This window comes from Bos mutus, chromosome 5 (genome assembly GCF_027580195.1).
Source record: "Bos mutus isolate GX-2022 chromosome 5, NWIPB_WYAK_1.1, whole genome shotgun sequence".
NCBI lineage: Eukaryota > Metazoa > Chordata > Mammalia > Artiodactyla > Bovidae > Bos > Bos mutus.
In genome coordinates, this window is record NC_091621.1 from 6,845,130 (window position 1) to 6,866,780 (window position 21,651).

Here is a 21,651-nt window from a genome sequence, read left to right on the forward strand (position 1 = left end):
TCCAGGAAGGGGGCCATGTGGACAGGCTACAGAATTTTAGAAATTATGCACAGGGAATTGCTGGGTTTCTCTGCAGCATTTTAGTATTAACTTTACTTAAAGCTGTAAAGGACAGTTCTGTAGCATTTTAAGGGGAAACTTTGATCTTTGCCTGCACACACTAGCCTGTCCAGATTGCATTCAGAATGAGAACAAATCTAGGAACTGAAGGAAACCCAGACAAAGCCCAAATCAGAAGATTTTTAATAAAACCCCAAGTAAAGGTCTTTTATTGTTTATAGTTCTTCTGCTGTCAGGGACACCAGTCATTTTCATGACACGTTGGGTGAGTCATGTTTTTCTGGCTGGTAGGCACTTTCTAAGCTCTATGAGTCCAGAAAATCTAGCCATAGGTCATTGGAGAAATGTGTCACTTCCTGGCTGATGGGAGCGTCTTTGACTTCCTCGACTAGATGTTACTGTTAACAGTGTTCCCAACCAGAGTTTCCGTGTATGTGTGTCTGTGTGTGAAGTGTATTAGTAAAAATGAAGGACCATACACTGTGTGCAAGATTCTTGGAAACGCCCAGGAGTGGAAATAGCATTGAGTGATTTCTTGGCACATGTGAAGGGTGTTAGATAAATGAGCTCAAATGTGACATTTGACTCAGCGCTCCCTGCAGTTTGGCTGGAATTACTCATTGCTTGTGGGTCAGCCTGGTGATTCCAGGAGGTGTTCTCGCACACGCGTGACCTTGGCTGTGCACGAGGAGATGGCAGTGCAGTCACGCAGAGGGGCTGCTGTGCTGGTTGATGGTTGTCTAGGCTTTTACATAAGCAGATTCCATCATGATTGGGAGATCGTGGGGACACAGCCTCCCTGGACTCAGGAGTGGATATTCTGGCTGGTAGGTCCATGTTCTGAGCGCAGGGGCAGTGGGGAGACCCTGACCCCCGTGCCCCTCCACATCCCTGCTGTGTGGCCTGGGCCAGGTTGTCTCATCAGAAGTCTCTGAGGTCCCTTCTGTTAAATGGGCATGGTGGGGCCTGCTACCAGTGGGGTCACTGGTATTCTACTTCTGAGATCTGGGGAGAGAGGAAAGTAGTGGATAAAGAAGGGGCTGGAAAAAAAAAAAAAAAAAAGAAGGGGCTGGGATTTTTGTGTAGTGGGAGGGACAAGTTTATGACTAGGAAATAGCAGGGGAGCCAGGCCACGCGTTCTGAACCAGCATTGGAGCCATAACAGGGAACCATGTGCTGAGAGAGGGTGTCTCTGGCCCCAGGGGGAGGAAGGCTGTATGGATGGCCAAGGGATTCCTGCAGCTGAGGGGAGAATATAAGACTGGGGACGTTGGGGGGCTGAGGCCTTCCCTGTGTGTGGGCAGATAAAGAGGAGGGGGCTCTGTGGCCCAGAGGCACTTGGCCTGAAGCAGGAGGCCAGCTGCGGTCCATCTTTTCTGACCACAGCTTCCTACCCAGGTGCACCAGCCTCCTCAACCTCCGAACAAAGGCCAAGTGTGGATGCTATCTTGACCTCGACCTTAGTACATCGTTAGCTAAAACCAGTTCCTTTCTTCCTTCTTAGTATCCCGTGGAAATCAGGAAGTATGAGTATGACCCAAACTTTGCAATTCGTGGACTGCATTATGACGTGCAGCGGGTAGGTGTAATTCTCATGTTTTTCTACAGTTTAGCACGTTCGGGAATAAAATGTATTCTTGGTGCTTTTCTTTGCTGCATGCATAAATTGATTTGAAATTATATTCTCTGGGGCTGCAGAACTAAATTATCCAAAACACTTTTGGATGAAGTCTTTTTCAGGAGACTGTATATTGGAAGAGCATGAATGCATTTAGCCTCTGGGCAATACTACTTATGTCCAAATAGTCAATTTCGATGTTTTGAGGAGGAGCTGGTTGTCATAGTTTTTTTTTTTGAAGACAGGTCATTTCCTTAATGGGCTGCACAGTGCTTTAATTAGCAAGCAAACCTTTCAAAAACATACAGTGTGTTTCTTTGTGTATGATGACTTAATGTTGATAGGATTCACAGTGACACCTGGAACTTTCCTTAAATGTGCAATTTGTGGTGCGTTAATTTACCTGCATGTGCTTGTGTTTTTGAAGGCGGTCTTGATGAAGATAGATGCTTTTCATTATATCCAGCTGGGAACCGTCTACAGGTAAGAGTAGGAGCAGGTAAATTTAACCCCTTCCCCCTCAAGTAAGCAAAGTGCTTTGGCTTTCAAGACTCCCTGACTGTTTAGTGTTGGGGGGCTGCAGTGTGTATCTGTAAAGCATTCATTCATTTGCCCACTGCATCCGTCATTCAGGAACATTGATCGGGCCACTACCGTGTTAGATGCTAATGGTTTGGCTTGTGAGGATGTCCTCAAGGGGCTTGGAATGTAGGTGGGAATCCACACAAGGAAACCAGTGCGTGCAGTCCACAGTGACCCAGGCTACGATGGCTGTGTGCTCAGGCCACTGGGGGCCACTTTGGAGGACTCTGGGGAGGGCGAGCTCTCCAGAGGCGATGGTGGCCCCCTGAGTGAGGGTCCTGCAGAGGAGGTGGGGGAGGATGGTGGGGGCAGGTTGTTCCCACCGTGATAGTTGAGTAGTTTGAACATTGTCTCTTTTCTTCCTGTTTATTAGAATTAGTAGAAGTACTGAGCTCAGTGAGAGATCTTTGTAACTTTGAAATAAAGGGTTTTGCCTTTTCTAATTCTCAAATTTGGGGATGCTGTTGAGGATTGTGGTTTGTGTGTGTGTGTATATAGGTATGTGAAAGTGAAAGTGTTAGTCACTCAGTCGTGTCTGGCTGTTTGTGACCCCATGTACTGTAGCCCACAAGGCTCCTCTGTCCATGGGATTCTCCAGGCTAGAATACTGGAGTGGGTAGCCTTTCCCTTCTCCAGCGGATCGTCCCAACCCAGGGATCAAACCCAGGATTCCAACATTGAAGGCAGGTTCTTTACCATATGTATAAATATTTATACATTTATACATATGTATAAATATTTGGTATTTTCTTTCTGTTCCTAAATAATGTGCTCATACTTCTGTTTCCTAACTTATTAATTCTGGACATTGTCCCTGCTGTGAGGACTGAGGACTTGGCCCTCCCGCACATGCAGCCCTGTCTCCAGCCTCATTTTCCTAACCTCATTACGATCCCTTTCTGCTTGCTTCACCATCTTGTTTGCATTATGATTCCACAGGTCGTGTTCATTCTTAAGCAAGTAGTGCACTGTTTTCTTTCTTGTGCAGCATTTGGTTTTTCCTAGGTTTAATAATAACCTCAGTTTTTATTTGCTTAGTTTCCTATGTAGCTATCTAGTTTTTTCCCTAAATGTTCCTTCACAGATATCAAGCAGGCATTTATTTCCCCACAACTCAAATGTTTTACATAATCTCTCAGTTTTTTTTTTTTTTGACTACTGCCTCCTACTCTGATCTGCTCTGATTGCTCATCCAGGGACTTCAGTTTGCTACTTTTTCTGTTTCCTGGCTCTCATCTCTTCCTCTTTCTAACTTTACTCCCTCATTTTGCTAGAGCACATCCTACAGTAGCTTCCTGGTGCCTCTTATGGCTGAGTCTTTCTGGGGATCTGTGGTGGTTCATGAGTTCCTCTCTTTGGGGTCCCATTGCAGGCTCTGTTCTCAATGTTGTTGAGTCAGGGGCCTCCTTTTACCAACTGTTTTCCAAAAACATGTTGAAATGTCTTATGTGCTGATGTCTTTGCTCTCATTTCCTTTGACCTTTTGAGCAATTTATCTTTTACTGTCATTTTAATGGTGTTTCAAGAGGGAGAAGAGGTGGTGGTGACGATGCAAATAATAAATAGCAACTCAACAATGTTGAGTTTTGCAGAGCAACAGATACTGCCGTAAGGGTTTTGAGTTAACTCATTTGATCCTCAAAATAATCTTATAAGGTAGGTACTGCTATTGGTCCCAGAGATGTTAATCAGTAACTTGCCCAAGGCCACACGGAAGTAGAATTCAGACCCAGACAGTCTGGCTCCTGACTGTGCTCTTGGGCCATGTGCAGCGTTTCTGAATGTCTGAGGGTTACCTGGTAGTCTTCAGCGGATCTTTCGAATCTGTCTGCCATCTGCTTTTGGACTCAGACACTTACCCCTTCTCTCCTGGGCTCCTGTGGTTTTTTGCAGCACAGCCCACAGACTGGACGTTTTGCTAGACTGATTTACCTAAAGCATTGCCTTCAATAACCCCCTTGTCTCTTCTGAATCCTGGATGGCTCCCCATTGTCTAAGAAATAGAGCCCAGATCTCTTAAATATTCCATCAACCTTCTCTAAACAAACCCTTAGCTTTCTCCTCTTCCATACACAGCTCCTTCACTTCCTTGATTGGTTAAAACTCTTGGTTGCAAGTGACTGAGACACAACTCAAGCTGGCATAAACAAAAACCCAGTCTGGACTCACTAATGGTGTAGTCCAGGGACAGATCTGGTTGCAGGTGTAGCCGGCTCCAGAGGCCCAAATGGTTGTTGTCAGTGCTCTTTCTGTCTCTTGACACTCCTCCTGTCTGGGTTTGCTCACAGCAGGCACCTCCACGTGGTGAACCCTGGCAGTACCAGGCTTCCACCCTCAGCTCCAGGTCAAGCAGAGAAAGGGAGTTATTCTTTCTAACAGTTTCAGCCAGTCTCAGAGGGAGTGGATGCCAGATTTGTGCAAATAGCAGATAAATACCTTTCCTCTGAGTTCTCCTTTTCACTGCTCTGCATCTGTGCAGGCTGGCATTCTTCCAGGATGCGGTTTTCCTTCCTTTCTGCTTCTTGAAATCTCACTCATCCTTCTGCATGGCTGACAGGTGGCAAGGCTTCTCCTCACCCTCTCAGCTTGACATGGTCTTTCTTTCCTCTCTTCTGGGCCACACCATCCTGTGGCTCCTAATTACCTTGTTCCTTCTTCTCCAGATAAATTGTCTATTATGTTAGAGGTATGGATTGGACTAGGTAGGAGGGGCCACTGAGGCATTTAAAGGGGAAGGAGTGCTCAGGTTGAGGTCCTGGGAAGATCGCTGGGGCCTCAGTGCTGAGAAGGGGGTGTGGCGGCTGAGGCAGCAGGGGTGCGCGTGTGGCTCTGGAGTCACACTTCCTGAGTGTGAACCCTACCCCTGCTGCTCTCTAAAATGGGCATGATTCCAACACCCACCTCAGGGCGGCTGGTTGTTTGGACTAGAGCAGGCTTGGAACATCATGTGCGCTAAGTTGCTTCAGTGATGTCTGACCCTTTGCGACCCTGTGCACTGTAGCCTACCAGACTCCTCTGTCCATGGGATTCTCCAGGCAAGGGTACTGGAGTAGGTTGCCATTTCCTCCTCCAGGGGATCTTCCTGACTCAGGAATCGAGCCTGTGTCTTTTACAGCTCCTGCATTGGCAGGCGAGTTCTTTCCCAGCGGCACCTGGGAAAATGTCCCTTTCCTCCTCTCAGCCCTCTGAAGGGATAATGAGTGAGCAGAAGGAGGGGAAGAGCGCTCACACCTCAGCCTCGCTCCCCTCTGAGCCCCGTGCCCTTGCGTCCCCCTCCACTGGGTGGCTTTCAGGTTGCATGTGGGCTGTGCACGTGAGCACTGCTGGGCCGAGGGGGAGACTGACTTCCCACCACAGGCCTGTTTAGCACCCACATTTTAAGTCTCTTTAGGAATCTGGTGAAAAGCTAGGGTTGTTCCCACCGTAGCCATAGTGCGGAACCTGGATGGCGCTTCTCATGCACTGGGTGCCGTTCTCTTTATAGCAACTCATTTAATCTTCTCAGCAGCACCAGGAATTGGGTACTGGTTTTGCTGCTCATTTAAAAAATGACACTAAGACCCAAAGAGGTTAAATTACTTGTTCCTCGTCCAGGTAATCCCTTAGCAGTTGAGGGAGCTGGGATTTGAACCCAGGGCAGACTCGTTCAGATCTGTGCTCCTACCCTGTATTTCTCAGAAACACACGGGGTGTGTAAAGTAGTTTTCATTGTGACTTCAGCTCTGGTTTAGGCCACATGCAGGTGCAGTTGACTGTCCATCTGAGCCCGGCTCCAGCAGCTCTGTGTGTTGTGGGTACTGCCTGCAGCAGAATTCAGCTGAGTGTGGCCCACTGAGTTCAGTGCATCTTTTGAGCTGATACTTGGTTATGTGGACCTTAAAGCTGTGGTTTGTGTGGCCACATGCCTGGACATGTGTCCTGGAGGTGGCAGTGGCTGCTGAAGGACTGGAAGTGTCCTCGTGTGGGGAAGGAAAGGTAATTCACCCGGCAGAGTTCCTTTTCACTGTGTTGAGTCTCTTTCTAGGTGTTAGATCCTTTAGAGTGTGTACTGCTTACTGCTGCTGCTTTAGCCAGAGTGGTTTCCAGGGTCACTGTCTAGAAGAAGCTGGTGTGGTCCCGGTGTCTTATCTGATTTCTGGAGCAAAGATGGAAGGGAAGCACAGTGCTTTTTTGTTTTCAAAGGCCAGTAGTTGTTTCAAGTTAATCAAGATCGGACGCAAAACATCAGTGAATCTCCTTGGATATTTTAAAAAGTAAAACAAGAGTGGAGAATGGAGGAAAGAGGCCGAGATGATGTTTTCATTAAAGTTACATGTCAAATATAAATTATGTTTTATATGTACTTTAATATTGACCAGTGATTTTGTGTGATAAGCTGTATGAGTAACTGAAATTCGAGCTGAGTTATTTTTATACCGACTGTAGCACGGCCTGGTATTGCCGTCATTCATTCTGTGGTTTCCTCACCACTGGTGTCTGTTTCTCTGGTGCCTTCTCCTTAGAGAAGGGGGCGGGGAGCAGACGTTTCCCTTCACAGTGCTCTAGAGGCGATTCCAGGGGAGGACGTCTGAGACCATTAAGTTGCAGGTGAAAGCACCTGCTCGCAGCACAGGCGCCAGAGGCAGGGGTAGAATCTGGGCCACTCACGCCATAGTGTTTGTTCCCTCTGTTCGGATGAGCTGGATTCATTTACAGATTCTGGTGCAGCCCGCAGAAGCAGGCTGGTGGTGCATGTTACCTCTGCTTTTTACAGATGGGGAACCTGGCCCTCACTGTGATACAGCATTTGGGATCATTCCGTGCTAGAGCATCCCGTGCTGTAGATCATTCCGTGTCCGGCATCCTGACCGTGGGGGTTAGTCCGCCTGAGCCTGCTGCCTGACTCTGCGTCAGCACTGATCTTCTTAGGGTAGAGCGTCAGAGGGCAGGAGAGTGATGGGGACAGACCAGCCTCTCTCCCTAACGTAGTTAAAACATTAAAAAAAAACCCACCCGAAGCAAGTCATTAGGAGACCGTGTGCCTTGTTAAAGGAGGCAGTGTGATGTGGTGGTTGCAGAGCCCAGGAGCCAGTCCTGACCCAGCACTTTCTACTTTGGTGACCTGGAGCAGGATCTGTGACCTTTCTGTGCTTTGGTGGCTTCTGCTGGAAATTGGGAAGAATAATAGTGCCTCACTCCTAAGACTGCTGAGAATGAAGTGACTGTGTGGAATTCACTTCTGGCATTCAGTGGGTACCATGTGGTGTCAGCTACTGTCTTTCCTGCTCTCATTTCCAGCAGAACAATAGTAGTAGTAATAGTAGCAGCACCATGCCTGTTATTTGTAGCAGTTACCAGTGGCACCACCTCCTGCTTCCTTGTGACAACAGCGTCTTGCACCTCAGTTGAAAAATTTCAGCAGTCACTGGAGGTCTGAATATCGCTGCTGTCTGTCTCTAATTGATGCTAACTGCCCTGCCTGTGATTTTCCCAGAGGCCTCAGTGTGGTCCCCGATGAGGAGGTCATTGAAATGTACGAGGGTTCCCACGTGCCTTTGGAACAGATGAGCGACTTTTATGGGAAGGTAATGAGAAATTATTTATTTAAAGTAACTTATCTTTTTCCTTTATGAAATGTGGCCTGGTAGCTTTAGGATCTTAAACTACTAGACTCTTTGCTCACAAGGACTCAAGAAGGCAATTGAGGTTGTGTTTTGAGAGACCCTCAATTTGAGATAGGTGAGTATGTTCGAGTCGCTCTGGGTTCTTTCATGGTTCTCCTTTCTCGACCCTTCCTCCCTACCTGCTGAAGGCTCTTTGCACCTTCCTTGTAGCCCTCCCCCATTTGCCACCACCTTCCCAGGCGTGTCCCCACTCTCTGGAGGAGTCACTGGGGTCATCACTGTAGCAGCTGCTGCCTCCCCTGAGATTAAGAGCAGGCAGCACACTGCTCTGTGCCTAAGGGAGGCCTCTGCCTTTCTAACTTTTGTGGTCCTCTTTGCCTTAGAATTTTTGCTTCTTGTCCTGTTAGATGCAGTCTCTTATTTGTGTTACCAAAATGCAAGGAAGATGCCTAGCCACCTGGTAAACTTAGTCTTATAAATCGCAAGTGTTCAGGGAAAGGCTCTTTTCCAAGCTCCCATGTGGGCTTTTGACGGGGTGGGAGTGGTGGTGCTCAAATTCAGGAGAGTTAGTGGCTTTTTGTGTCATTCACATGGGCAAAAATCAATTTACTGCCTTTCCTCTGTGTATGATGAAAGAGTGTGAGCTGAAAATTGGATGGAACCCAAAGGAGAACAGAAAGGGAAGGCTGGCTAGACTTTTGAGGGGAAGTCAGGGCATTTCCTTGGAAAGCCCATTTGCACTTAGAGTGAGACATCAGCTCTGCCATGAAGGACAAGAAACAGGGTGAACTTTTTTACTTTTTTATTAGAGTTTTTCTTTCCTTGTGGGGAGGGAGCCAGATGTTGATGACCAGGATCCCCCGGGTGGATGTAAAGTCTGCTGTGGTGTTGGCTCCCTTGCTAAAGCCTCCCTCCCTGTCTGCAGAGTTCCGGAAACACCATGAAGCAGTTCATGGACATCTTCTCCCTGCCCGAGATGACCCTGCTGTCCTGTGTGAACGAGTACTTTCTGAAGAACAACATCGACTATGAACCTGTGCACCTGTACAAAGACGTCAAGGTTGTGTGGACATGGGGGGGTCACCATGCTGCACCTCTTCCAGCTCCTCAGAAGTAATAGAATCTCTGGCTTCCATTGTCAGCTGGGTGTTTGAGATCGTCCTTTGTCTCGAATCTCTTTTATTTGCCATTTAACCTTGGAAATCCTAAGAAAGGGGTTAGGAGAATTAGAAATGAGTCAAATTGTTTGTTAAAAGAAGAGGGTCCTTGTTACCTAGATTTCTGTGTGCATATACATACCCACATCATTTAAATAATTTTGTATTTATGTATTTTAATTTATGTTCACATTTACCTGTGTTTATAGATGCATTCTTTAAGCTGTCTGAGCTTTTTTTAGTACTTAAAAATGTGTTTATATATTGCTTATTTAATATATATTTTTAATGCATATTTCTAAGCATCTTTGTATATATAAAATTTAAATATCTGTATTTTTAAAAGGGGCTTCCCAGGTGGTGGACTGATAAAAAATCCACCTGCCAACACAGGAGGCTCAAGATTTGAGGGTTAAATCCCTGGGTCAGGACAATCCCCTGGAGAATGAAATGGCAACCTGCTCCGGTATTCTTGCCTGGAAAATGCCATGGACAGACGTGCCCATGGAAACCTGCTCCGGTATTCTTGCCTGGAAAATGCCATGGACAGACTTGTGGGCTACAGTCCATGGGGTCCCAAAGAGTCGGACGTGACTGAGTGACTGAGCATGCAGACTTTTAGAAGATCTGTATATACATACTACAGTGTTTTTATTATGTGTTCATGGGTAGGTTTAAATATTGACTGCCTCAAATCATGGGTTTTAGAAAATACAGGGTGAATTACAGTTTCTCAATACCAGTTTGGTATTGTTTTAGCTAAATTTAAATATTTAATTTCCATTCTCTGTTTAGGCTCACACAGATACTTTATCTTTAAGAAGTTTTAAGAATTACTGGAGTTATGTAACGCTTAGCATTCATGAGGAAAGTTGTTTACTACAAAGTTCAGTTTTTACTATGAAGTGTTAACTACCTCTACATTTGTGTATTCAGGCACTATGTTCTGTGTTCAGGTACTGTGTTCCAGGCAGTATTTTTCTGAATGCTATATGCCTATTAATTAATCAAATCCTTACAAGAATGCCATGAGATATCATCGCCTTCATTTTACACATAGAGAAATTGAGGCACAGAAAGGCTGAGTAAGTCGCCCAAGGACATCCAGTTAGTAAGTAGCAGAGCCTGGATTTCAGGCCAGGAAGCTGCACTTCGGCTTGCTCTTAACCACTGCCTTCTGCCGATGTGCCGTTGAAACAGGCCTCTGCCGGAAGGTAATTGAGGTTGAGTTTACAATCAGGAGATGCTTGTTCCTGACAGTAAGCACCTATCAGTTTTCCAAGGTTTTGTGGTTGTTGTTTAGTCACTAAGTCATGTCTGACTCTTTTGCAACCTCATGAGTTGTAGCCCACCAGGCTCCTCTCTCCATGGGATTTCTTATGGCCCAGTTTTTCCTGCAGCCCAGTCCTCTGCTACAGGCTCCAGAAAGTTTCGATGTGCTTCCAGGAATGCCCACCTATGTAGTAGACCTGCTCAGAGCCCCCCTGAGAGCAGGGCTGTGCTTTGACACGTGCCAGGCATCAGGCTGCCGCTCTGCCAGGCTCTTCCTTGTGTCTGCCTGCTGGATCAAAGCTCTGCCTGCGTTCTGAGCTCCTTGACAGCTCCTTGCCTTTTGGTAGCACTGAAGAGAGGAGGATCCTATCCGACTGGTCTCTGCCTCTTTTTTTAGGGCACAGAATCTGTTGTTGGGGTCCAGAGAAGGGTGCAAAGAGGAAAGCAGCAGTCCTTCCTTTTGTCGGGTGACCTGAAATTACCTGGTCCTCATTTGGCATATAAATGACTGTTCATCCTGTGGGACTTCATTCAGAATTGTTCACATAAATTGCCTCCTCCAAGTGACTCTTTGAAAATTGCACTGGAACCTGCTGCTATCACCATGGAAACTTAAGTTTCTTCCTGCCCATGATAAATGGACCAGAATGTAGATTTCATTTAGTGCCTTGGTTGCCAGGCTCTGCAGACAGACATTATCCTACATGACCTTTCGCTTGTCCTCTCACTCAGACTATCCTAGTTATACTCAGACCGATTAAAAACCTATCTTTTGACAGGATTCAATTCGGGACGTGCACACCAAAGGAATCATGTACAGAGCAATTGAAGCAGATATTGGTATGTACCAGATGTTATGTACATAACAAAAGATCAGCATTTCCTTTTGTTGTATAATTTTGTAGGCATATCACTCCAGGTGCTGAGCAGGGTCTGTAGCTCTTCTTTAAAAAAGAAAAAAATTTATTTTTGGCTATGCTGGGTCTTCATTGCTGTGTTCAGTCTTTCTCTAGCTGTGGCGAGTGGAGGCTACTCTGGTTGGGGTTCGACGGCTTCTCATTGCAGCGTCTTCTTGTTGTGGAGCAAGGGCTGTAAAGCACCCAAGATTCAGTGTGGCTCACGGGCTCTAGAGCGCAGGCTCAGTAGTTGTAGCACATGGGCTGAGTTGCTCTGTGGCATGGGGGATTTTAGCTCCCAGACCAGGGATCGAACCTGTGTCTCCTGCGTTGGCCGGCAGATTCCTAACCACTGGACCACCAGGGAAGCCCCCGAAGTACCTCTTCTGCGTGCAGTGCAGGGACCTTGCCTCCTTGCACCTCACATGTCTCCCTCCCCTTTGTCTCAGAAGTTGACATAATCCTGACTCTAGAGGAGCAGGCAGTGACAGCCACTTAAGTTTTTCCCACTTAGACTGAAGAGGCAAGGTCTTGGTTACTGATTCACTGGGCACCAGTATACCGACTTGAACCAGGCTTCTTGAAGGCCCCAGACGGTGCTGGATCCATCTGCCCCCCTTAGGAAGTGCTTGCAGATTGGCTGACTTCACCCTGAAACCCTGTGTGCATTTTCCTCTTGCTCTTTAGAAAAGTACATCTGCTACGCTGAGCAGACCCGTGCGGTGTTGGCCAAGCTGGCTGATCATGGCAAGAAGATGTTTCTTATCACCAACAGCCCCAGTAGCTTTGTGTAAGTTCTGTGTTTCCTGCCTAGTTTCTGGCTCACTTCCGATGTTCTGTGTATTTAAATAGTGGAAAATTTGAAAGAAAAAATCGCAAGAATAGTTAATCCCTTCAATGTTAGGCTAACCTGGCTGCCATGTTGTTCTAGGGACAAAGGGATGAGGTATATTGTTGGAAAAGACTGGAGGGACCTGTTTGATGTGGTCATTGTTCAGGCTGAGAAGCCCAACTTCTTTAACGATAAGCGGCGGTAAGTGTCTGTCTTTTTAGAGACCAGATTTTATTCATCTGATGCTCTGAATACTGAACTGTGTCTTGGTGATATTGTGATAATGTGTCTTGGTGAAATACAATTGGAAAGTCACAAGCATCTGACATTATAGCTTTTGATACTTAACAAACCTCCTAACAAGTAATTGGAATAAAGGTAGGATGAGTATGTACATAGCAGATAGCTTATTATTGAAACAGTTCTCGATTTAACTCAGGCTAGTCAGTCCTATGAGTCAGTCTTTAAGAAAATGATGGACAGCAGTTAGAATCCAAACTTAACATCACATAGTAAATTAGATCTCTCTCTGTGGATGCATTGTGAAGTGTAACAAAATAGCAACAACAAACCACCTGGTGAGTAGCTCCTTAAATAGAACTCTAAATGGTGCACTAAGTGTCCTTAGATTTTGCAAAACTTCTCTGCAACACAGGTTTTGCATCAAATGGAGTAAATCTCTACCCAGACTTAGATAAAGACTTTCTGCCATGGTAGCTTTGGGAAATAGAGGCATGGGAGTTTGGGTTGCACTCTTAGCATTTAGTGGTGGGTGGGGTGAGGGTAGGGTCAAGTGTTCTAAAATGTCTTTTTAACATCCTGGACTGACCTGTTCACCAAGAGTGTATTAGTCGCTCAGTTGTGTCCAGCTCTTTGTGACGCATGGACTGTAGCTCAGTCTGCCACGATCCTCTGTCCATGGAGTTTTCCAGGCAAGAATACTGGAGTGCGTAGCCATCCCCTTCGCCTAGGGATCTTCCAAGTCAGAAACAAACATAGGTCTCCCACATTGCAGGCAGATTCTCCACCATCTGAGCCACCAGGGAAGTCATCGTCCCCAAATGTCAGTGGCATTGCGAGGTACTGCACTGGGATTATAAGAATGATTCATATTTTTGTAGTAATGGCCCACATTTGAAACACTTTTACCTACATTTCTCTGTCCTGCAATAGGTAACCATGCAGTCTTCCCTGCTCTGCTAGGTGATTTATTTTTTAACAGTAACACTATATCCATGATGGGATGTGTCTTTTTTCTTTTTTCTGTTTTCAAGATCTTTTTGATGTGGACCAATTTGAAGATCTTTTTTGAATTTGTATTGCTTCTGTTTTATGTTTTGGTTTTTGGCTGCAAGGCACGTGGGAACTTAGTTTCCTGAGCAGGGCTCGAACCTGTACCCTCTTCATCGGAAGGCAAAAATCTCAACCACTGGACTGCCAGGGAAGTTCCTATGCTAGGTGATTTAAAGCTTGATAATTCGGTGTCCTGTAGTCAGTGTTGAGTGGATTAAATTCCTCTTGTGATGCTAAATTCCAGTTTCCTGAGTGTCACAGTGACTCCTGGAAGAAAAGGCAAAACCAGGAACCATGTGCAGAGACTGAGAATTTAAGAGAATGTTCAATCTGTACGTTTTAGAGTTAGATGTAGATGTGCCTGTAGCTGTAATCACTGCCTGGCTGCTTGGTCACTGATAAAATGCTCTCTGGCCTTTTCTTTTTGGATCTCAGGGAGGTGGTCAGGGGAAGGACCTCATCTCCCCTTTCACCATGGACCTCCCTCCTGTGTCATGTTTATGCACAGTGGCAGGATGATGTCTTAGATTATTAGATTTTCCCTGGAGGAACCCAGCACGGCTCACTCACTCTCACTCTAGATGTCTGGATTAAAAATCCTCTCCCTGTATTCATCCTTCTGTTATTTATGATGATGAAGGTGAAGGAACATCCATATGAGAGGATAGTATGCAGTCATTAAAAATGAGGTTTTTTTTTTTTTTTAAAGGCAGTGAACATATCTCCTGACTGTAAAAAATGATGTATGAATCACATGGGAAATTGCTCACAGCCTTGGAGAAGAGAAGATACATAGCAGTATCCAGAAATGATCCTCATTTTATATTCATAAAAAAGAGAAAGATACATAAAGACCAAAAGATATGGACTGAACTCATGTGTTTCTACCTGGGTACTGGAATTATGGATGATTTTCTTTTTCTTTATTGTATTTGTCTACATTTTCCAGATGTTTTTTGCAGTGAGTTTATATTTTTCTCACCAGAAAAGCAGTTCAAATAAGTATTACCTAAATAAAGAAAAAGGACAAATAAACCTTGTGTTTTTTTTGGAGTAGCACACCCAGGTTGAGGAATGAGGCCTTTGTTCTGTTTTTCCTATTTTCCATCATAAAATAATATGCCCGATTCTCTGATGTGTCTTATATCTAGACTGGCTGCATTTCAAATGCAAAGCTGGATGAATGTAATAAGCAGTATTTCTATAAGCTTTATTTTTGGTAAAATGTTGTCTGCATGGTTGAATAAGGTTGGAGAATCTGGGTTAAAGAAAGTTTCTTTGTAGGAGGGCTTTTCAGAACCACCAGTAACTTTTAAAGAGGGACATGTCTAGGGCACAGTGTTTTCCAGATTCATCTGACTCTGGCGTTAGTTTTTCACTAGCCCTTTCTGGGTCCCGTGGTCTGCAGCATGGGATGTTTTGCACCAGGCTGGGGAACGTGGTGGTGGGGTTTGGTTTGGGTTGTGGGGCTCGTTTCTCTCTCCGGGGAGTAACCGTGGAGTCTTTCATCCAGCACACAGCCTGCACTGCCACCACACATGGTAACGTTTCCTGTTTCTGTTGTTAGACCTTTCCGAAAAGTGAATGAGAAAGGTGTCTTACTCTGGGATAAGATCTACAAACTGCAGAAAGGCCAGATTTACAAGCAGGTATCTCGTGACCCGTCTGTCCTCTTAGTCACTGTGCTTTATGATCAGTTATAAGGATGTCACAGCTGGCATTCACTGAGGCTCACGTAGTCGGCACAGTCCTGGGGGCTCTGCTTGAATTGACTGTTTGTAACTTGGTGGCAGAATTTAAGCTTAAGTCAATGTATTTTCAATGTGCTCTGTGTGAATTAACTCAGAATTGAGCAGCTTTTAAAAAAATTTTTTTAAGCATTTTTTCTGTAGGATATAAAATTTAGAATGCCAGTAGTAAAATGGAAGTTTCTCTTTAAGAAGTGTTTAATCACATGGCGTTTTGCCCCAATTAGTAATTATTTCCTGATGAACTGTGTTTCAGGTACAGTTTTGATATATTTTGGTTTCACATAAAGCTCTCCCATGTCGAGTAAATGATTGAATCGCTGTCCATTTTTGTGTTACTGAAATTAGTTTTTAAAATTTTATCCTTTAAACATTTTATATTTGTATAATATTTATAACATAAAATTACAGAAGAGCATGATATAGTTTTTTTTGAACTGTGTAGTACATTCCTTGTATTATATACTGTCCAACTGGCTTATACCTGTTGTATATGTAACAGACTGATGGATTTGGCACTAAGTATATTTTCTAGGCCTGAAAGATTAGCTTGGATACAGCCATTCCCCATCTAGGAAGCTAGGGGAAGAAAATGATTAAGATGTAGCTAGCTGAAGAAAACTATTAAGAGGTAGCTAAAGCTTTGCTAAAGAATGTTTATCATGATGTTACTTACAAAATAGGTAGGAAGGTAAATGTCTAGTATCAGATAATTGATGAAACGAATCATGGGTGGGTCTCAGCTGCTGAAATTACATGGCAGGCGAATACTTATTGACATGGTCAATAAATTACAGAATATTAAATGTAAAAAAAAGATCCTTAAGAAGGTATACAATATGAATCCCTCCTGAAAAGTGCATTTGACTTAGAAGAAAGGGCTCAAAGATTTCACATAAATGTTTTTTATCTTAATATTTCGATACTTAAACTGTAAAAGCAAAAATATTTTAAGTTTAAAAAAAAAGTAGATATCTTGGGCCATGGGGTGTACAGGCCTTTTATCTGTCATATAATGCAATATAACACCTGTATTTTTCTGTTATTGCAGGGCAATTTATATGAATTTTTGAAGCTTACTGGATGGAGGGGCTCCAAAGTGTTGTATTTTGGTGACCACATATATAGTGACCTGGCGGTGAGAAATCTTATTTCCTATTTCTTTGTTGGGTACAGTGTTAGGCCCACTTATTGAGGAGTTTATTTATTATTTAAGACTATTTTCATGCTTTCATAAAAGTGAGGACTGGGCCACATTTCTTGCTGCTTTTTCTTTAATTTCTCATATTTTACCAAACCAAATGAATCAGAGTCATGAAGTAGAGGAATTTTGGGAAAATGATGGAAATTAACAATTTACTCAGGTTATCAGAAAAAAATCTTTACTCAGAAAAAAGTCTTTCCATTTAAAAAGGTCGGAAATAAATGACAGTGTTTTTTCCTTTTCCTTTCTTTATTAAGCATCAGAAACATACAAATGGTTTGTAAAAGCTTGTAAACATCAGTCTGGGTTTCTTTTGTCTGATAGCATTTTGAAAGAGTACAAAATGTAAAAAGTACAATAGCTATTTCTAGGAAATGGCTAGTAGGTGAAAATGAGGCTTTCATGCCCTTTGGAATGACTGGAGTGTCTCAGGACTTGAATTATGACTTAATTTATAATTGGCACAGGAGTGAGTGAGTCACACTTATTACCACCCTTGGTTCCTTGTGGAATGAATATATATATATATATTTATATATAAATAAAATTCATTTATACGAAGAGTGAAATACGTGACTGTATACAAAAGTGCTTAGTAAAGTAGAAACCTAAAGTGCTCCTGTCAGGATGCTGGCACTCCCAGGATGTCCGACCAAGTGCCATGGCGTCACAAGACATAGCTCTTGCTGTGTGGTCTGTGGGCCTTGAGGAGATAACTGTGACCCTGGAGGCATGTGGGTGCTTGGCCCCGTGAGGTCCCCCGCACAGAGACAGGTCCTAGTGCCGTGCGAAGCTTCACACTGCAGTTGTTTGTCCAGTGTTGTCCCCGTGACATTGGCATCACCCGGGAACTTGCTCAAACTGCACATTCTTGGCCTCACCCCGGACTTACCGAGTTATAAAGAAGCTCTGGGGTTGGGGCCCAGCCATCAGTGTTGTTCTCAGCTTTCCACGCTAAAACTTGATGTCACAGTGTTGCTGGCCTCATGGAATGAGTTGTTTCGTCTTCCTCAGTTTTTGGAAGAGTTTGAGAAGGATTGGTGTTCATTCTTTTATGTTTAATAGTGAAGCCATCCAGTTCTGGACTTTTCACTGTTGGAAGGTTTTTGATTCCTGATTCAGTCTTCTTCCTAGTAAGAGGTCTGTTCAGATCTACTAATTCTTCATGATTCAGTCTTGGTAGGTTGTGTGTTTCTAGGAATTTGTCCATTTCATCTAGATTATTCAAGTTGTTGGCATACAGTAGTTTACAGTCCTCTTTTATAATCTTTTTTTTTAATCTGTAGAATTGGTGGTAATGTCAGCACTTACATTTCTGATTTTAGTAATTTGAGTCTTCTTGTTTTCTTATCAAACTTGATGGTTTTTCAGTTTTGTTGAATTTTTTTTTGAAAAACCAATTCTTAGTTTTATTGATTTTTCTCTGTTTTTTTTATATTCTCTATTTTATTTATTTCTGCTCCGATCTTTACCATTTCTTTTTGTGCAGCTAGCTTTCAGTTTAGTTTGTTCTTTTTCTAGTTCTTTTAGGTTTAAAGTTAAGTTGTTGTTTTGAGATCTTTGTTTTTCAATCTAAATAGCTAGAGGTGTTAATTTTCATTTTAGTCTTGCCTTTTTTGTATCCCATAAACTTGGGTATGTTGTGTTTGCATTTTAACTTGTCCCAAGTTTTCTAATTTTCCGTGTGATTTCTCTTTTGACCCATTGGTTGTTGAAGAGTGTGTCTTTTAATTTCCACATATTTCTGAATTTTTCAGTTTCTCCTTTTGCTATTGATGTCTAGTTTCATTCTTAGTGATAAGAAAAGATACTTCATATGATTTCAGTCTTCTAAAATTAATCAAGACTTGTTTTGTGGCCTAAAATACAGCTGCTGCTGGAGAATGCTCCATGTGCATTTGAGAAAAATATTGTATTCTACTTTTGTTGGGTGGAGTGTTCTAATTGATCTGTGGTGGTGTTCAGGTCCTGTATTTCTTGTTCTTCTGTCTCCTATTTTTATCCATTATAGAAAGTGGGCTACTGATGTTTCCTATTATTATTGTAAAGCTGTCTCTTGTTCCCTTCAGTTCTGTTAATGTTCGCGTCATATATTTTGGACCTCTGATGTTTGGTTCATATGTGCTTTTAATTGTTATATATTTTTGGTGAATTGATCCTTTTAACATGATGTAATGTCATTCTTTGTGTCTTGTAACTATTTTTGACCCAAAGTCTGTTTTGCCTGATACTAGGATAGCCACTTTTGTTTTGGTTACAATTTGTGTGGAATGTCTTTTTTAGTCTTTTCACTTTCAACTCTGTGTGTTCTTAGATCTAAAATAAATTGTCTTGTAGACAGCATATATTTGGATCCATCCTGGAGTGATCAGACCAGAATTGATTAATGTGTCAGAGATTATGTGGGCAATGAATATTACCCGTCAAAGGAATCCCTTGAGAATGTAGATGCTTCCAATGTTGCTGCAGTTTCTCAAAATAAATTTAGATGCCCCCTTTGGGATATATTTGAGAGCCAGCTTGAGGCACTGGAGAAAATTAATTTCATTATCATTAATTCATTGTCATGTACTTTAGTCTTAGGAGTGTTCCAGTTGACTTTTTACCTATTGTCAGAAATAAGATCCATCTTGAAAAGTTTGCCACCACTGGGAATATTTAGAAAACTGTGCTGTATGTAGGGTTTCATATATTTTAGGAGAAAGAGAATTATTGAAAGATTTAAAGAAATTCAACCATGGAAGAAGATAGGCATCCTTAGGACTTGTAGAGCAGGGATTCTAGCTTTAGGGGAGTAACCAGAGTGAATTTTCAAAATAGTAAACTATATACCACTTCTGTCCTTAAAAGCGCTCTCCTTAGAAGTATCCCTTTCTCCCTTAGAGTAAACGCCTGGCTTCCTGCAGTTGCTGTGCTCAAGCTCTGTCTCCCCAACCTCTCCTCCCCTCTGAAGGCACCTCCTGCCTCTGCCCTCTCTCCTTCTCTGCCCTAGGTTCCTTGCCTTGCTGTTTCTTAGCACACCCTGCTCCCAGCATGTTCCTGCCCCGGGATCTTTGCACTTGACCTTTTTCCAGCCAGAATTTTTCTCTTCCCATACATTTACGTACTTTTACTGCTTGAATGTCCCTTTGTTAGCCTGGCCTTCTTACTCTCTATAAAATGGTAACTCCTTATTTTGCTTGATTTTCGTCCATTGTGTTTCTTACCACCTGCCATTGTGTATTGGCTTGCTTATTTTTTTTTGGTCCGTATTTCCCATGAGAGCAGAGGTTTGTTATTTTTGTTCACTATTTTATTCTCAGTTTCTAGCACAGGGCCTGGCAAACAGTAGTATTTAATAAATGTTTGTCAAATGAGAAAATGAACAGCCATTCAGTATGGTGATTGTATATCTTAAATTTGCCAGGACATAACTTATATGAAAGAGATGGGAATACCAGACCACCTGACCTGCCTCTTGAGAAACCTGTATGCAGGTCAGGAAGCAACAGTTAGAACTGGACATGGAATAACAGACTGGTTCCAAATAGGAAAAGGAGTACATCAAGGCTGTATATTGTCACCCTGCTTATTTAACTTATATGCAGAGTACATCATGAGAAACTCTGGGCTGGAAGAAGCACAAGCTGGAATCAAGATTGCCAGGAGAAATATCAATAACCTCAGATATGCAGATGACACCACCCTTATGGCAGAAAGTGAAGAGGAACTAAAGAGCCTCTTGATGGAAGTGAAAGAAGAGAGTGAAAAAGTTGGCTTAAAGCTCAACATTCAGAAAACGAAGATCATGGTATCCAGTCCCATCACTTCATGGGAAATAGATGGGGAAACAATGGAAACAGTGGCTGACTTTATTTTTTTGGGCTCCAAAATCACTGCAGATGGTGATTGCAGCCATGAAATTAAAAGACGCTTACTCCTTGGAAGGAAAGTTATGACCAACCTAGACAGCATATTAAAAAGCAGAGACATTACTTTGCCAACAAAGGTCTGTCTAGTCAAGGCTATGGTTTTTCCAGTAGTCATGTATGGATGTGAGAGTTGGACTGTGAAGAAGGCTGAGTGCCGAAGAATTGATGCTTTTGAACTGTGGTGTTGGAGAAGACTCTTGAGAGTCCCTTGGACTGCAAGGAGATCCAACCAGTCCATTCTAAAGGAGATCAGTCCTGGGTGTTCTTTGGAAGGACTTATGCTAAAGCTGAAACTCCAGTACTTTGGCCACCTCATGCGAAGAGTTGACTCATTGGAAAAGACTCTGATGCTGGGAGGGATTGGGGGCAGGAGGAGAAGGGGACGACAGAGGATGAGATGGCTGGATGGCATCACCGACTCGATGGACAGGAGTTTGGGTGAACTTTGGGAGTTGGTGATGGACAGGGAGGCCTGGCGTGCTGCAATTCATGAGGTTGCGAAGAGTTGGACACGACTGAGCTACTGAACTGAACTTATATCAGATATTCTGGCTTATTGTCATATCACAGGAGTACAATATTTGGAATGAAGATACGATCATGTATGTTGGTTGGTCCTGAATGATCATTCCAAGTCTGAAATTTTTCATAACCCAGGAGGCCTGGCATGCCATGGATGTTCCCCAGCCTTCTGTGGGTGGATTGAATAAAAACCTTCAGAAGCATTTCAATTTACCCTCCTTCTGCCCCTGACCTAATTGTTGTTTTAGAGACCGTGGTTAACGATTCAAGATCCTATGTTTCTGTGGGGGCTGTGACTCAAGCAATTATTTCTGGAACAGAAACTTTCTTTGGAGGGGGTGGGAATGGCCAAAGCCTGGGGCAAAATTGGCTTTAATTAAGTGTAATTCATTGAGTTCAGCTTGGTTAATGACCAACCATTACAATTAAAATTAATTCAGTGAATGCCTGTTGTGTCTGGGAAAGGTAATGAAATGGTTTCAATTCTGTTGTGATGACTGTTGACTTTTTGTGATCTTTGCAATCAGGACTTGACCCTGAAGCATGGCTGGCGAACGGGTGCGATTATCCCCGAATTAAGATCCGAGCTCAAAACCATGAACACGGAGCAGTACATTCAAACTGTGGCCTGGCTACAGACCCTGACCGGGTTATTGGAGCAGATGCAGGTTTGGAATTCTTTTTCTCTTCTACTTTTTCTTTCTTTCTTTTTTTTTTAAGAATTATTTATTTGTTTTTGGCTCTGCTCCGTCTTCATTGCTACGTGCGGAATTTCTCTCGTTGTGGTGCACAGGCTTCTCATTGCGGTGGCTTTTCTTGTTGTGGAGCACAGGCTCTAGAATGCACAGGCTCAGTATAACTGTGGCACATGGGCCTAGTTCCTCCTCAGCATGTGGGATTTTCCTGGACCAGGGATTGAACCTGTGTCCCCTGCAGCGGCAGGTGGATTCTTA

At 43.4% G+C, this 21,651-nt stretch overlaps 1 protein-coding gene across 2 annotated transcripts in view; it reads left to right on the forward strand.

The window, feature by feature from the left end:
• Window positions 1-21,651, forward strand: part of NT5DC3 (5'-nucleotidase domain containing 3) — a 70,961-nt gene that overhangs the window by 31,990 nt on the left and 17,320 nt on the right. For both annotated transcript variants that reach the window (XM_070370246.1, XM_005899080.2), the window contains exons 3-12: window positions 1,565-1,639; window positions 2,106-2,161; window positions 7,734-7,824; window positions 8,789-8,923; window positions 11,072-11,132; window positions 11,876-11,978; window positions 12,120-12,221; window positions 14,881-14,962; window positions 16,113-16,199; window positions 21,226-21,366. In XM_070370246.1, the coding sequence (XP_070226347.1) occupies window positions 1,565-1,639; window positions 2,106-2,161; window positions 7,734-7,824; window positions 8,789-8,923; window positions 11,072-11,132; window positions 11,876-11,978; window positions 12,120-12,221; window positions 14,881-14,962; window positions 16,113-16,199; window positions 21,226-21,366 (933 nt within the window). The remainder of the gene's footprint in view (window positions 1-1,564; window positions 1,640-2,105; window positions 2,162-7,733; window positions 7,825-8,788; window positions 8,924-11,071; window positions 11,133-11,875; window positions 11,979-12,119; window positions 12,222-14,880; window positions 14,963-16,112; window positions 16,200-21,225; window positions 21,367-21,651) is intronic.